General features: G+C 41.5%; 1 protein-coding gene across 7 annotated transcripts in view; it reads left to right on the top strand.

The window, feature by feature from the left end:
* The window catches only part of MET (MET proto-oncogene, receptor tyrosine kinase), a 109,104-nt gene that overhangs the window by 25,401 nt on the left and 68,146 nt on the right, over positions 1 to 15,557 (top strand). For all 7 annotated transcript variants that reach the window (XM_084786799.1, XM_084786794.1, XM_084786798.1 and 4 more), the window contains one exon: positions 1,746 to 2,962. In XM_084786799.1, the coding sequence (XP_084642925.1) occupies positions 1,760 to 2,962 (1,203 nt within the window). In that variant the 5' untranslated portion in view covers positions 1,746 to 1,759. The remainder of the gene's footprint in view (positions 1 to 1,745; positions 2,963 to 15,557) is intronic.

Below are 15,557 nucleotides of genomic sequence, written 5' to 3'. Positions count from 1 at the left end.
GCTGCCTGCCATGCTGTGGTAACTCATTCTCCTGCCCAGATGACGCCCAATCATCTTTACCTTTGTTTACCCCTTATTTTGTCAGATCCTACTTACTGAACTGTGCCTCTCACTGCCTTTTTCTGTTCTTGGGGCCACCATATTGCTTCTGGCCCTCTTTCACTTTATTCTAGACTATTACAGTTGCTGACCCACCACTCATTTAGGGCTCTCAATTTTTTAGAGATTTAATAGAACCAAAGTCAGAAAGTATAGACTCAAGTTCTTATTTCTGAACCTGCTGCCCATCTTTTGTTTGCTCAGAGATTCAGTGTATATTAGCTTACTGCCAGCTGTGTTCCAGGCTCCTTTGTACCCAATTACTGGAATACGGTGATGAGTCAGACTGGGGTTGTCCTCTTTCTGGACCTCACAACATGATGAATGTGTACCTATTTCTCATATCATAATCCCATCCATGGACCATCTCTCCCTCTCTTGATGCTTCTTGTCTGGAGTTTGTGCTATATATAGTGATCCAATGCCAGGTAGTATAGTCATCGGTCTATGCGTGTTACTTATTAACCATGCTTTTAGGTTCGCTAAAAGGTAGGAACCATGTCCCGCTTTCCATAGTATAAGCACAGAGCCATAAACATATTAGTTGCTTGGTGACTTTGGGTGTGGTTTCATAGATACAAGGTTAGTTCTTACCGTAGCTGGAATGCCAAATAAGGTTTTAAGTATCCTTCAACCCTGTCAGAAAACACGTGTGTTAGATATTTAGTCCCTTTCATTCTAAGGCCTCTCTTTTGCAAAGCAGTGCCCATCCCCTGCTCAGAGCTATTATCAGTAGAATTTACTTGTGCCCCTTATATTTTAGAAACTGAACAACAAATCAGTCATGTTTCCTGGAAGAGACACTAGTCCGATTGCACACCACAGAATGCTGAAATAATGTTCTTTTTACCAAAAAGCTTTTTGACTTGATAATGAACGATATGTTGTTTCTTTCCCCCTGAGAAATAGTTCTAAAATTTTCGTTCTGCAGATTAAATTTTACTTTACACATCTCAGCCTGCTGTTTGTTTTGAAGTCCTAGTGATCTTGCACTAAGCATTTGCCTGTCTGAAACAATAGGTTCACTATAGCCAAATTATAACCATACCTTTTCCCTGAACACAAAACTCTATAAACAGCATGTGATCTCTTGCTTCTAGGATTTATGATTGTTTTCTTCCAAAAGGAAGCTAAATTTAGCCCAGTAATTCTACATGCTCCCAAGGAAACAATGCCTGCTGTGATTTCTAGAATAAATGAATCTGAACCACAAGTTCCTTTACTTGACTAACCAAGAAAGTTTTAAGTATCAACCTAGTCATTAGCCACAGATACGAAGCCACATTAAGCGAGCGGCAAGGGGTTAAGAACGAATGTGCTGGGCTTCTTGTGGGCTGCTGAATGCCTCTCAGTTGTTGCATGGCCTCCACACAGAACATTGTTTGCATCACATAATGGCCCTTGAAAATTACTTGTTCATGGCTTGACTTCTAAAATTAAACTCTGCGGAGTCATGTCCAGCCCTACAATGCATCTTTATGTGAAGTTAGCTCGCGGGGTTTTTTTTGTGTGTGTGTGTTTTCATTCTATGTAAAAATCCCACTTAGGAAATGTTGTTTCTCATCACGAAGCTGGAGCGAGCCTTCCATTTTTCCTCTTTGTTCTAACGACGACTAAACTGCTCTTGCCTGAATGTGTCTTGGCAGATCAACTTCTCACCATGAAGGCTCCCACCGTGCTGGCACCTGGCGTTCTGGTGCTGCTGTTGACCTTGGTGCAGAGGAGCCACGGCGAGTGCAAGGAGGCCCTAGCCAAGTCCGAGATGAACCTAAACGTCAAGTATCAGCTTCCCAACTTCACCGCAGAAACCCCCATCCAGAATGCCATTTTATACGGCCATCATATTTACCTCGGAGCCACAAACCACATTTATGTTTTAGATGACAAAGACCTCCGGAAGGTGTCCGAGTACAAGACCGGGCCTGTGCTGGAACACCCAGACTGCTTTCCCTGTCAGGACTGCAGCAGCAAAGCCAACTCATCAGGGGGTGTCTGGAAGGACAACATCAACATGGCGCTGCTTGTTGACACCTACTATGACGATCAGCTCATCAGCTGTGGCAGCGTCAGCCGGGGGACCTGCCAGCGGCACGTCCTTCCGCCCGGCGATGCTGCTGACATCCAGGCCGAGGTTCACTGCATGTTCTCCCCACAGGTGGATGAAGAGTCGAGCCAGTGTCCTGACTGTGTAGTAAGTGCCCTGGGAACCAAAGTCCTCCTGTCTGTAAAGGACCGGTTCATCAATTTCTTTGTGGGGAACACAATCAATTCTTCCTACCTGCCTGATGGATCGTTGCATTCGATATCAGTGAGACGGCTGAAGGAAACGCAAGATGGTTTCAAGTTTTTGACAGACCAGTCCTATATTGATATCTTACCTGAATTTCGAGATTCCTACCCCATAAAGTACATACATGCCTTTGAAAGCGACCATTTTATTTACTTCCTGACTGTTCAAAAGGAAACCCTAGATGCTCAGACGTTTCATACGAGAATAATCAGGTTCTGTTCTGCAGACTCTGGGCTGCACTCCTACATGGAAATGCCTCTGGAGTGTATTCTGACAGAAAAAAGAAGGAAGAGATCCACAAGGAATGAAGTGTTTAATATCCTCCAAGCTGCGTATGTCGGTAAACCTGGGCCCACCCTCGCTAAGCAAATAGGAGCCAGCCCAAATGATGACGTCCTCTACGGAGTGTTCGCACAAAGCAAGCCCGATTCCACTGAACCCGTGAGTCGATCGGCAGTCTGTGCATTCCCCATCAAATATGTCAATGAGTTCTTCAACAAGATTGTCAACAAAAACAACGTGAGGTGTCTCCAGCATTTTTACGGACCCAACCATGAGCAGTGTTTCAATAGGGTAAGTGATATGGGCTTCTCATTTAAAATTAGGTGTAAAGCAGAGTACATGCCAGTCTTAAAAAAAAAAAAAAAAAAAAGAAGGGAGGGGAATAGCAAGGCTTTGTTGTGGTTGGTGAATTATTTGTATTCAAAATATTTACAGATTCCTTGCAAGAAAATTAAGAAGGTGATCTTTATTAATGATTAAAACGGTATCTTATGAAATTAATTTAGGGCTGGGGAGGTTAGCTCAGTGCGTAAAATGTTTATTATATAAGCTTAGGGGATAGGGTGGGTGAGTTGCATTCCAAGGGCCCATGTGAGAAAAATAGATGTGGCAGTGTATGTTTGTGATCGAAGTACTCATAAAAGAAATATTTTGGGTTCACTCACTGGTCAGCCGGCTTAGCCTAATTTGCACTCTCCAGGCCAGTGAGAAAAACCTTGGTTCAAATAAATAAATAAAATGAAACAGGTCCTGAGGGGTGATACTCAACGCTCACCTGTGCCTCCATGTACACACACACACACACACTCACACACACACACACACACATACACACACACACACACACACACACACACACACACACACACACATACACGGACACACTGGGGAGGGGAGATAAATTAATATAAATGAAGGAAAAATAATTTTAAAACTTAGATTTGCATTCCTGCACAATACTTTTTGTTTGGGATTGATGATCATTTAAAATGGTACTTTCACAGGAAAGCATAGAAAAATTACTGGTGTTTTTACTTAAATAAAGTAGAATTTGCCTTCTATCAGTACAGAGTTGTATTCCTGCTACTCCTTTGATCACTTGGTGACAAAGGAAGAACAGCAAATTATGGAGTCCATTGTGGCCTTGGAAGTTGTTGTGTTAAGCCTAGATTTGCATGTTAGGAGCATCGCTGTGCTCCTAGCACAGTGATCCTCAGTGACTGTAACTGAACAAATAGTGCCTCTTTGCTTTGGCAGCTCCAGGGATTGGACCCAGGGAGGGCCTCGTGCATGATAGGCAAATATTCTACCATTGAGCCACTTTGAATCTTATCTGAAGACATTTGGGGCTTGGGAGAAACATGTGCCTTTCCTTAGCAGTTTTCGGTCGAAGAATTAAAGGTTATAACTGCAACCAGGAAGGACAGTCAATGTGTACTTGATAAGAGAAAGCATGTAGTTCTGCTGAGGGGTACCCAGGGCGTATGAACTCAGGAACAGAAGCTGGCCTTCACAAGCCTAGGAAACTCCCCTACGTGGAAAATCGCCGAACTGCTTTATGGATCTCAGAAAATATATCCTTTGGTGAAACAAAGACAAAACTTTCCTCCTTTCCCCTCCGAAGTCTAATAGTACACATAGCATGTACATGCCAGTCCCAGCTAAGACGTACCGCCCCCTTAGATGTTTGACATACACAGTACACTCTGTAAGACACAGTGGGATTCTTCGTCAGGCTACCCTTTTTCTTCAGCGGGAAATACAACAAAAGGATGGAAGAAAACTGAAGAGCTTGCGCAGAGCTGGGATTCAGAAATTCAAGTGCGAAATTCATAGCATCTTAGAGAAAACACTTTCCCCCATAGCCAGCAAGCTCGTTAAGCACCACAAGTTTAAAGAGCCTGTTGGGAAGTCCCCAAGCCTTCCAGGGACCTTGGTGCTTGGATTTTTGTCCTGCTAAAAGTTAAAAAGACCCTTGACTTTGCAAGGGCACACTGGTATCTTATCTCACCTTATTTTGGCCATTTCAGCCTCCCAGCTGCAAACATTCTTACTCATTATAGAAAATCTGAAAACCTTCTGAACTTTAATCTTACCCGCTCTGACATTTTTTTCAGTGTCCCAGAGTGAACAAAGAGGCTGGATTATCCAGTTCTTATGTAGGCCAGTTTTATCACGCAGGAAAAACGCCCCGAACACCACACCTGAAAGCATTATCACTCCCATCTCAAAAAATTCTTGTGGGAAACAAGACGTGACTTGCCAGCAGTCTTCTTGCAAGGGAAGCCAAGCTTCGAGCTGGCCAAATTCCATAAACATAAATACCTGCAAACCTCCTCTCTTTATTTGCCTGTTTATCTCCTCCGCTTACTAATGGCTGGACTTCTTCTGAAACCAAGACTGCACACAGTTGTTTTCAGATACCTGGCCCACAGACAGTGTTCCAGTATTCAGCATATAGTCATTTCCTAGCTTTGTCCTAAAGCAATGGCAGCAAAAACAAAATGATTTACAGGACTGAGGCAGTTAGGAAGGCTCTAAGCAATAAGATGGCTCCATTTTGTCTTGGCTGACTAACTTGGCCAGATATCAGGTGGCTGTCTAATAATATCTTGGAATCGAGTCTTTATTTTACGTGTGAAATTTCACGACTAGATACACATTGAGTAGTTTTGCTAGTAATATCTCGAATATATGTGCTGGTCAGACTTGAGTGTTCTTTGGACAAGTTGAAGGATGCTATGGTTGTACCTTTCTACTTAGGCTCCTGCCAAGTGGAGGAAAATGTGTTTCTACTGCAGGATCAAGCACAAGGATGCTGGGAGAGACTGTCTTCTATTCAGGCATCCAGCAGATGTGTTAGGCCTGACTTACTTATTGATGGTCAAGTCTTGTTGCTTCCTCATTTCCTGAATCTTTACAGGCGTCTTCTCACAATTGCAGCAGCAGGAAAGCCCCCTACGAGTCATCTGATAATTCCGAGAGCACATCATTTTTACCCATGTCTTAGCTGGGCTTCAAAGCTTGTCTCTACATACAATGCAGTCTCTGGGGGCTTATCCCAAGCCACAGGTGGCCATCCATGGGATCCCTGGGCTGTTGGTAATAAGAATATAGTTTGGATTCTCACAATGACACATGTTTGTATGTAACTCCTAAACGACTTATTTACAATGATGCCTAACTTTGAATTCTGTTAGTTTGCTTACTTGCAATAATTTCAAATTCATTTAAAATATCTTTCTTGACTTTTTAAAAACCTTTATAAGAAGCATCTCAAATTAGTAACAATCCATGTTGTTCTAGGCTAGTACATATTCTGTTAGGAACATATAAATGTGGAAAGTAAAATAATTGAGAAAACATTCCCTTTAATATGGAAACTTTGTAATAAGTAAACTTTAGAGGGAAAAGCCCTCTTCCTTCTATTTGGAGATCAATAGCATTAATAAATGCATTAATTCACTTCCGATTACTAGATTCTCTACTGATCATATATAGGAAATTTATTAACTTGAAAGTCCAGAAAAGAAATACTAAAGAACATGAGACAGTTCCTGCAAATGCGAATTCGAACCAGTATTGAATAGGAGAATTTTTTAAACTCTCGAAGTCAGCAGAAATCTCATTCTGTATGTGTTATGTCCTGTATTTGGAGACTTGAAATGCTATATTTTAGAAAAGATTTTTTTAGAGGATGTTGAGATAGAGAAGGTTCTTTATTGTAAAATTGCATTCTTTTCCTTAGAGTCCCATTACTAAAGGTTTATTCTATTGTGTAAACATTTGAGAAAGTAAGCTTGTAGTAAATATTTCCCCAACATCTTGGTCATCTTTTAGGTTTTTTTAAAAATTAAAATTGTTTTCATAGATACAGTATGTTTTATCATAGTTTTCCCATCCCCCAACCCCCGAACTCTCCCAACCCCCCCCCAACCCCTTAACCCCCAACCCACTTAATTGCATGTCCTCTGGCTCCACCTCTCTCTTCCTCAAGAAAAAACAGTAAGACAAAACATCAGAACCAAGCAAAAATCTCTCTCTCTCTCTCTCTCTCTCTCTCTCTCTCTCTCTCTCTCTCTCTCTCTCTCTCTCTCTCTCTCTCTCTCACACACACACACACACACACACACACACGAGAAAACCCACAGAGTCCGTTTTGTATGGCCAGCTTCACTTGGGCATGGGGGCCTGTCCTGTAGTATGGTTAACTGGTTCAGTGACGTCTTGGTTGTCTTGATGAGTAGTGAGTGAATTAGCTGAGGGGGAAGCAATGACACCTGGTACCAGACGCTCCTGAGGGAAAGGCCTGGTTTACAGTACATTTGTTGTGTGGCCTCAACCTGCTGCTCATCTTCCTGCAAGCTGGGTTTCCGCTGTATTGTGTGGGTAGCATGACCTACGTCACGGACTTTCCTCAACTGTGCAAGGATACCGTAATGCACGTGGCACAATAAGATGACTATAAAACTAGCACCTTGGGGTTCCATATAGCTTCATGAGAGGACCCTTAAGCCCAGGATCTGGGTTCAGGCCTGCATCCCACTGTATTCTACCTGGTGACCCTGAGAACTTATGTTCTCCAACAAGTCTGGCCTCACGTAGAATCTATCACGTGAACAAAACAACAATACCCAGAACAGTTCTGACTTGGTCCTGTGCTAATATTAAATTACAGCTGTATATGCTTGTATAAAGAAAGGCGACTTCAGATGATCCATTTGTATCAAAACAAGCAAACAAACAAAAAGCCATACTGTGGTTCTATTTCTCATGAGAGTCCTTCACTTCCCTCTGTATGTTATGAGTGACCAAATGCCATACAAGCTTAATTAGTTAAGGTCTAAGTGGGCTAACACTGAGGGGAATAACAACCAAGTCAAGTTGCATTACACTCAAGAAAAAAGTCAGCTTCGTTCTCTGACTTAAATTTTAACTTAGCCATGGCACAGCAAGATGTTCTGCTTCTGTACTTAAAGCAAAACCTTGTTTTGAGAATTAGTGAATAAGGCTCCAGAAAAAGCCAGTAGGTTGTTGTTACTGAGCTTTCTTGTTTCTCAAATACACTTGCACTCCAGTTCAAAGAGTAGCCAACTGCTTCCCAAAATAAAGGAAACTAAAGGTAGTAATTTTCCATCTCTGTCCTAGAGTGCCAAAGTTAAAGGGTCACCTCGCCTAGCGGTCACAGGGAGAAAGGAACAGAATTAGAACAGTTTTCAATAAGAACAAAAATAAAAACAAGATGCAAACAAGGGGTGTTAGACATAGGCAACATTTCTTATCACTGCCATAAAGATGATAGATGGATAAAATTGAGTTACATTTATGTTGTAATGAAAGAAAATAATTGCAGCGCTCCATCAGGAAACCACAAGGCCTGTTATTGATCTGTCTTCCTCAGGGCATGTCTTGTAATATTTAATAAAATAAACAGAGATTTATAACTCCCTATAGGCTGTATATCTATACTCTCCCACACTATTCACTGTAGATGTGGAGTCAGCATTAGAAATAACGTCCATGTCGTTTGATGGATCTGGCATGGCTAATTTAGACTGCGGTGTTCTCATTTTGTATTAGGAGTGATGACTGTAAAGGCAGATCATAAGGTTGTATTTTTTTTTAACTTCCTGTGCTCAAGAATGAGAGACTGTTGCCCTATATGTACCCTAAGGATTCTTTATTTTTGATATTAGGCAGGTTTCCAAATTTAAACATTAAAAATCTTGTCTGTGCTGCATATGTAATCGCTACCAAAGCAAAATCTCGAGGTACAAGGATTTTGATATACTTTACTTTTTTTAAAATGTAACTGAAACTGTATTAATTTTTCACTTGATCCTTTTCCATAGATGTTGGCTCTGTTCTCTTCCAGACTCAGCAAGTTGCTGCTTCCTGACTTATTAGAATTCAACCTGAATACAAGATGGCATAGTGCATTTTGCTCTATTTAAGAGAAACTTAAAATTAATTTCTTTCCAGAATTTCATAATGCTCTCTGAGTTCATTGGGCACACCCTGGGGGTGATTTTTAAAAAGTAGCGAATGAGCAATTAGTGTCTCTTGCCTTCCTGCTAACCCCTGTCTATTCCCAAGCCCACTTCAGACAAGATCTTATAATGCTATGGGATAAAGCTGTTGTAAACCAGAAGCAGAAAGAGACAGTTAAAGTTGAAATTCTGGTCAGACACGCAGGTAGCCTTTACCTGCGGACGGTACTGACTCAGGATGTGAGTAACAGGATCTCCCTCCTGTGGGGTAGCTGAGGTTAACCACACCGCTTGCATGGGAAGAGGACTTCCTGTCCTTGCTGTCTTTTAAAGCAGGGCATGGCTGTGTTAGGTTGCTGATCGCTAAGGGATGATTCATTTGGGGAAATGGCCGTGTCGGACAGTAAGTCCATAGGAAAAGGAATGAATTCTATCGTGGATGTTTGAAAAAGGCCAAGTTGTGAAGCCAGAGCACCGATGTGTGCTGTTTGCATCCCCACGATCCGCGCTTTGGAGGTTTCTGGAAGCGTGTGGAGCCCCACATGTTGATAAGGCTAATAACCGTCTTGAGTAATAACAGGTTTTCTTTAAATTTACTATAGTATTTCAAAATTTGGGTTTTGCACAACGTCCTGCAGACGCCGGTCTTGTCATTAGCGGCCATTCCTCCCTGTGTTCCTATCTCCTCACTCAAACAAGAAAAACAGGGATCTGGCGGAGAAGACCTAGGAATGTTTGCTGTTACTTATTCATGGTTTAGCACAAATACTAATACAGTGGGCACAAAAGGACCAAGTGCCCAGGTGTGTGTTGTAAGTCCAGTGCCCATGAGGGGCGGGGGCTGGAAAGTATCAGGGAAATGAAACCGAAGGCTTGGATACTCTCGAAGTCAATGAGACTCCCTTGACTTTTTTTTTTTTAATACATGGATGTGGTAAGTGATTCTGGGATCCTGGATACATTCCAGTCTGCTAATTATATATATGTTTTCAAACTAAAATGGTCCAGGAGGGTTCATTTGCTTATGAATCACTGGCTGAGCACTATTGACTTCCTATTCTAAAAGCCAGGCTCTACCTTAGGGAAGCAATTTACTGCACTTCACCTGGGAGCTAGGCTAACGTGGGAGCAGATAGAGTGTGTGGACACAGACTTTTTCAGGAAGATTTGTCTTTTAGGAGGAATGGGAGAGGGAGATGCCTAGCTAGTGCGTGCTAAACATAAGAGGAAAAGTTTGTTTTAACCATCCTCTACATAGCTTCACACATAGCTGCAGATGGTTTATAAATGATGTTATTATCAAACAAAGAGATGCAACGTTAACTCAGACTGAGGTCTGACCTCCCTTATTTGGGTATATCATGAAGGACTCATCAATCAGAGGACATTAAATGGCAGATGACACTTCGGATTGTGCTCTAGGTAAAAGGGGTGAGTTAAGGTCAGCTTGAGTTTGGAGCGCATTCTTTTGTGGAGCTGACTTTATAAACGCCCGGTTTGTTGTGCTGCCAGCACAAGACGCATCGATGATTCACGGTGGCCTAGACCGTAGGTCTGCGTGCCAGGAAAAATGCAAATTTGAATGGTAAATTTTCTGTTGATAGTTTACATTTAAAATATTTGCTTGGCACTTCACATCTCTCAAGCAGTCTGCTAACACCAAGAGTGAAGAGGCACACAGGACTTGGGGACAAAGCAGGAGTGAACTGGCCCTCCAGCTCTGAGTGAATCAATAGTGTTTAGTGCTAATGCACTAAACAGGTTACAAGTCCTAATGTGGTGGCAGCCAGTAGCAAAAATGGATGACTCTAAAAATCATCTTGACAATAAAGTGTGCAATGTTTTCCACGTTTTTTTTTTCAACTAATTAGATTGCAAGCTTGATCTTGCATCTTATTAGTTTACGCTAAGTGCCGGAAGCCTAACTGTGTTATGTAGGGCATAAAGGAGTAGATACTTGTAAATACCATTTTCAACAAGAATCAGAGAAAAAAAATTATCATGCTACTAGGATTCAATAGGAAGCATAATAGTTACTTCCTGGTGCCAACTCGGCTAGTAGGACAGTGATGAATCCACTGTATGTGACACTTTTCTTCGTGCAGCAGTGAGTTAGTGGAGATGGCAGTAAATTGCCAAGTACACAAGATGTCCTGATAATTCATGAAATAAGATGTGATTTGTGGATACAAATGAAAGGCAAAATATAAATGTTATGGTTTAGTCTTAAAAGACTACTCTGAAGTAATAGAAGCTAACTTTTACATAAAGCTTAAAGCTGTAGAAACAGAGATTATATCCTTAATATATTTAGTTTGGGGGCAAACATATGCCAAGTATCTCGTACACTAATAGTCATGATCTATTTCATGGCTTTGTGTCTTAAGCATAAACTGCTGACTTTAACTTTTTTAAGTGGGTTGGGAGCATTAGAACCCATTATTTTATACTCAGCAGGTGTAGTGCCTGTTGAGAGTTTAACTTTGTAAAATATCGTCCGCTGTGCAAAATTGTCAGTGTGTTCTGATCAAGCTTAGTGTGTGAAGTAGGTGTGTGCAGGGCTAGAGGTTACAAGCATGGGTTCAGCTTCGCTCACTCACGGCCTCTCATGGCCTAGCGCACCATCAGCTTCTTCGGAAATGGGTAGGTTTTCTCCTTGTATGGGTTATTTCTTCCTTGCTTCTCTTTTGTGTCAACACTCACTATTTGTGAAGACTTTTTCTTTTCTCTGCATATGAAAAGGGTTCTCCCATTACTCATGAGTCCTATGACAAAGAATCATGCCACTCTGAGAACACACAAATGAGTCCTTCAGCGTTATGAACATTAATAGAATTTGAGGCAATGTGATGCTGAGGTGGCCCAAATCACATTGTCCTTCTGCATCTGCGGAGTCTACCCTTGACAATCATATCCCTTCTTAGTGCGTTTCCTGCTCATGAGGATCATGTGGCTGAGAGGCCAAGTGGGAGCCAAGTGCTCCCCGACCTCATGCTCATCTTATGAGCACCTCCAGAATGTCCCCCCCCAGGACTCATGCACAACTCATGAGCACCCCATGAATGTCCCAGTGTGTGCTCTCCAACCAGGGCCACCTTTGTGTTGCCAATTCTTTCATCTTTGCCGCACATACAGCAAAGCTTTCTGTCTTCCGTGTTAATCATCTTCATCTGCTTATATGGTTAGTCGTGCAGATGTCTAAACGAGGTAAGCTCTCAGAAGGAGGCATTTGCTGTGCCTTGCTCCCAAGCGTCTGCACTGTAGATGATAGTGTTGATTTGATCTTAGAAATCTCCGAAAATAAACCTATGTATATAAACAGTAAAGACGCTTTGCTACCAAGCGTCTGCATCGTAGATCATAGACAACAAATTGTGTTGATTTGATCTCAGAAGTCTCCAAAAATAAATCTACGGGTTTAAACAGTAAAGAAAGACCATATGAATCACAGGCGTATCCAGTCTTGGTAAAGTTTGCCCAGGTATTTTTAGGAATAAATCATAGACAGTGTTGTTCTCATTCATCTGCACAGGCCGTAAAGATATGAAGTGCAGGTGTAAAAATAGTCTGGAGGAGCCAAAGAAATGTTCACCTTTTTCTGTGCTTGTTTGTTCGCCTTTGTTTGGCCAACAAAGACATGGTGCTTGCCAAGGGACGAGGAGGCATTTAATCTTCGGAGCTTGTTCCTGTGCCTACAAGTCAGGGAGGTCACTGGCTTGCCCCTTCCTGCAGCCTGTAATTACAGGCAGAGGACTATTTATTTTCCAGTAAAATGACCAGACTCTTGAATGTAATAGACTGTTTATACGAGCAAGTGGACGTAAGAAATAATGCACAATTTAGGAAAAGATAATAGGAAAATGAAACTAGTATCTTCATATTTTCAATAATATGAGACAGTCAGAGTCTCTAGAAGTATCTTAAAGTGCAGTAATAGAGGTGAACCTCAGGTCACATCAGGTAATCCCAAGACTTAGCATCTTGAAGTATTATGGGAAGTTTACAAAGGAATAAAATATGTCTGATAATTAATTAAGTAGAAACTAATTTGTGGCTCCACCATCATGGTAAACAAGAAGCAGTAACTATATTAGAGTGATTTAGAAATATTTTCACTTTTAAAAAGACCAACTACATTGGGTTTATATGGAGACACGGTGGGGGGGGGGGAATAGCATTATTTTTTTCTCTCAACTAAGCTCAAACAATTTTTTAAGAATAATTATTAGAAAAATAGTGTCTCCAGGTAAAGTTGGCATATAATGTACCATTTCAGTTCTACCATCGTCCCCGTGCTAAGAATATCCTTAGGGGTTTGAAAAATGTGGTATGTAGGTGGCAGTTTAACGATAGTGGGTGAACCTTGTGGTTGATGTTGCAGGGCCAAAAGTTTAGATTTTAAGTTGTTGACATAAACGGATAGAACTTAAATATATCACAGCCTTAAAGGTGGTGTCACGTTATGGTAATTTGTGACAATTGTCCCACCTGCTAAAAAGAAAATTTCTAATTGAAAAATGAGAAAGAAAACAAAAACAAAACTGCAGGTTTTCATAAGACGTGGGGTAAAGAATGTGAAGGGCATTGGTGAAAAGGCAGCAGTCTGAGTGCACATCAACTCACGAAGAGAAGGCTTAAGAACCACTTGGAAGGTGAACCCCTACATTGTCGTAAATAAATACTGCTTTTGTGTGAAAGCTTTTCCTGCACTGTGGTCCTTAGATCTCTCATAACTGTGTTTAATGCCCTATGTGTTAGAAGTTCAAGCAATGGTTAGGAAACAGTCAAACTTTCTATTTTTGTCTGAGGATATATAATAAACTCTCTGTTCCAGTGAATGGGTGGATAATTGCTTTAATAATGGTGATAATATAGCTTCATTTTACTTTTCTTGCTATAGTGAGGATTTATTTTATACTCTGAGCTATGGGCAAATCACAAAATAAATTGAACTATTGTTTGCTTAATGCTCTGTTTCCTTCTACCTGTATTCTTGTCTCTCAACCTCAACCCAGGTCCCCCAGTGGCTCAGGAAAACCTTCCCTCGGATTAAGTAATCTTTTACACAACCTCTCTCATTCATTAACCCATGTTGACATTCTTCCCCCGGAGCCCTGCTCGTGTGGGTGCAAACAACACCTACTGAAACAAGACATTTAATATTTCCAGGGAACCTTTTGGCCTGCCTCAGCCTTCTTCCTGAACACAATCTCCTTATATTTCATCCTCAAAATAAAAGCTGGATTCTTTCCTAGTAAATGTGTAGTTTAAAAAAAATCGTTAATTTTGCTCTTTCTACGTATTCATAAAGCAGAAATAGAAAATGTTATTGCTTCTAAAAGGTTTTTTTTTAAAGTGTGCTAAACATGATGCCAATAAGATAAAATTAGATCACCCTGGATCTGTCCTCATCTCCACCCATCTATTTGTCCCCCTTGTGCTAATGATGCAGTGATCTTTCTTGAAAGCAGCATGTTTTTAATAGCTGCAACCCTAGAAGTATTCTAGGGACTCCCCTGTGGCTTCAGAGTAAAGTCCACATTCCTTAGTATGACACTCAGGGAGTCCCTGACTTGGGCCCTGGTTTCCTTCACATGTAGTGGCAAGCCAGTCAAGAACTCATTCCTGGCAGAGAGGGTAGTGTAGACCCCTGGCATGTGCTGCTGCTGGCCACCCTCTGGCATTTCAGTGTCCCACCGTGACTATGCCAAGTTACCACTGAAACAAGTTTGTCACTGAATAAAACTGGGGAGGGGGGATCTTGCACAAATGGCTGCAGTGCATCTTTGAGTTCTGCCCTACACCCAGCCTATCGCTGCTGTAGCTGATAACGTCTGCCAGTCTCCCCCACAGCCCTGCCTCATAATGCCTGTTCCGCCGTCAGCCTCAGATTTCCTTCAACACTTGTTTTGTCAAGCTCACATCTCTTTTCCCTTCTTTTATAAATTCTCATTTTGCATATTTTCTTTCCAGGAATTATTCCCCTACCTTCCCTCTCATCCCCTCTCCCCTCTATAATCTGGTTTTCTGAGTGGCATTTGTTATCCCTGTCAACCACATCTCTTACCACATGCAGAGTGGTGGTATGTTTTCCACTCACATTGTTACTCTCTCGATATGGACTACGGATTCCTGCACCATATATCTGAAACTTAATAGACTAGCTTGGACAAAATACATACTTATCAAAGAAATAAGTATAACACAGATCCATGTTTCAAGTAGGCTATTAAAATGTTTGTTGGTAAAAACAAAAAAAAATGTTTATTGGTTAAAAACAACGTTTCCCCCAAAGCTATCTTTCTTTTGTTCCCTTCAAATGTCTAAAAACTAATTTATGGAGTAGTGGGTTTTGAAGATTTAAATTAACATGGAGGAGAAACTAAAAATTTGCATTTCTTCTGGCCGAGGGCCCCTCCCTGCGCTCATGTGCGTTGCACATGCATGTGCACGTGTGCACCCTGTCCAGTTTAGAAAAATGATGAATCAGTGGGGGATAAAAAGGAAAGGAAAGGAAAAGACAAAGGTATATGGCAGGTGGGCAGACAGAAATTACAGAACTTGGCAATGAACTGAAATTGGGAAAAGATAATTAAAGTCATTAAGAGGATTTTGAGGGAGGACGTCTCTGCTCCTTCGGGCCTTCTGGAACACTCCCAGAGCGGAATGATACTGTCAGTGACAGGAACTTTGGAGAACGTCTAGCAGATATTGCTCGAGTCATGCCGTGGTAGCCTCCCTTGACATGTGCATTTGAAACCCACTGGTTTTCACAGCTAGACACCAATCATGACTACACATTTAAAATCAAGCATGGATTAACAGAAAGAAAAATAAATGTATCAGTGTCACCTTTATGACCACAGGGGTCCCTCACTTCGCACTACCTCATAGGC

Source organism: Acomys minous, assembly GCF_964271855.1.
Source record: "Acomys minous genome assembly, chromosome: 6".
NCBI lineage: Eukaryota > Metazoa > Chordata > Mammalia > Rodentia > Muridae > Acomys > Acomys minous.
Note: the sequence above shows the minus strand (reverse complement) of the source record. Positions and strands in the feature narration are given on the sequence as shown.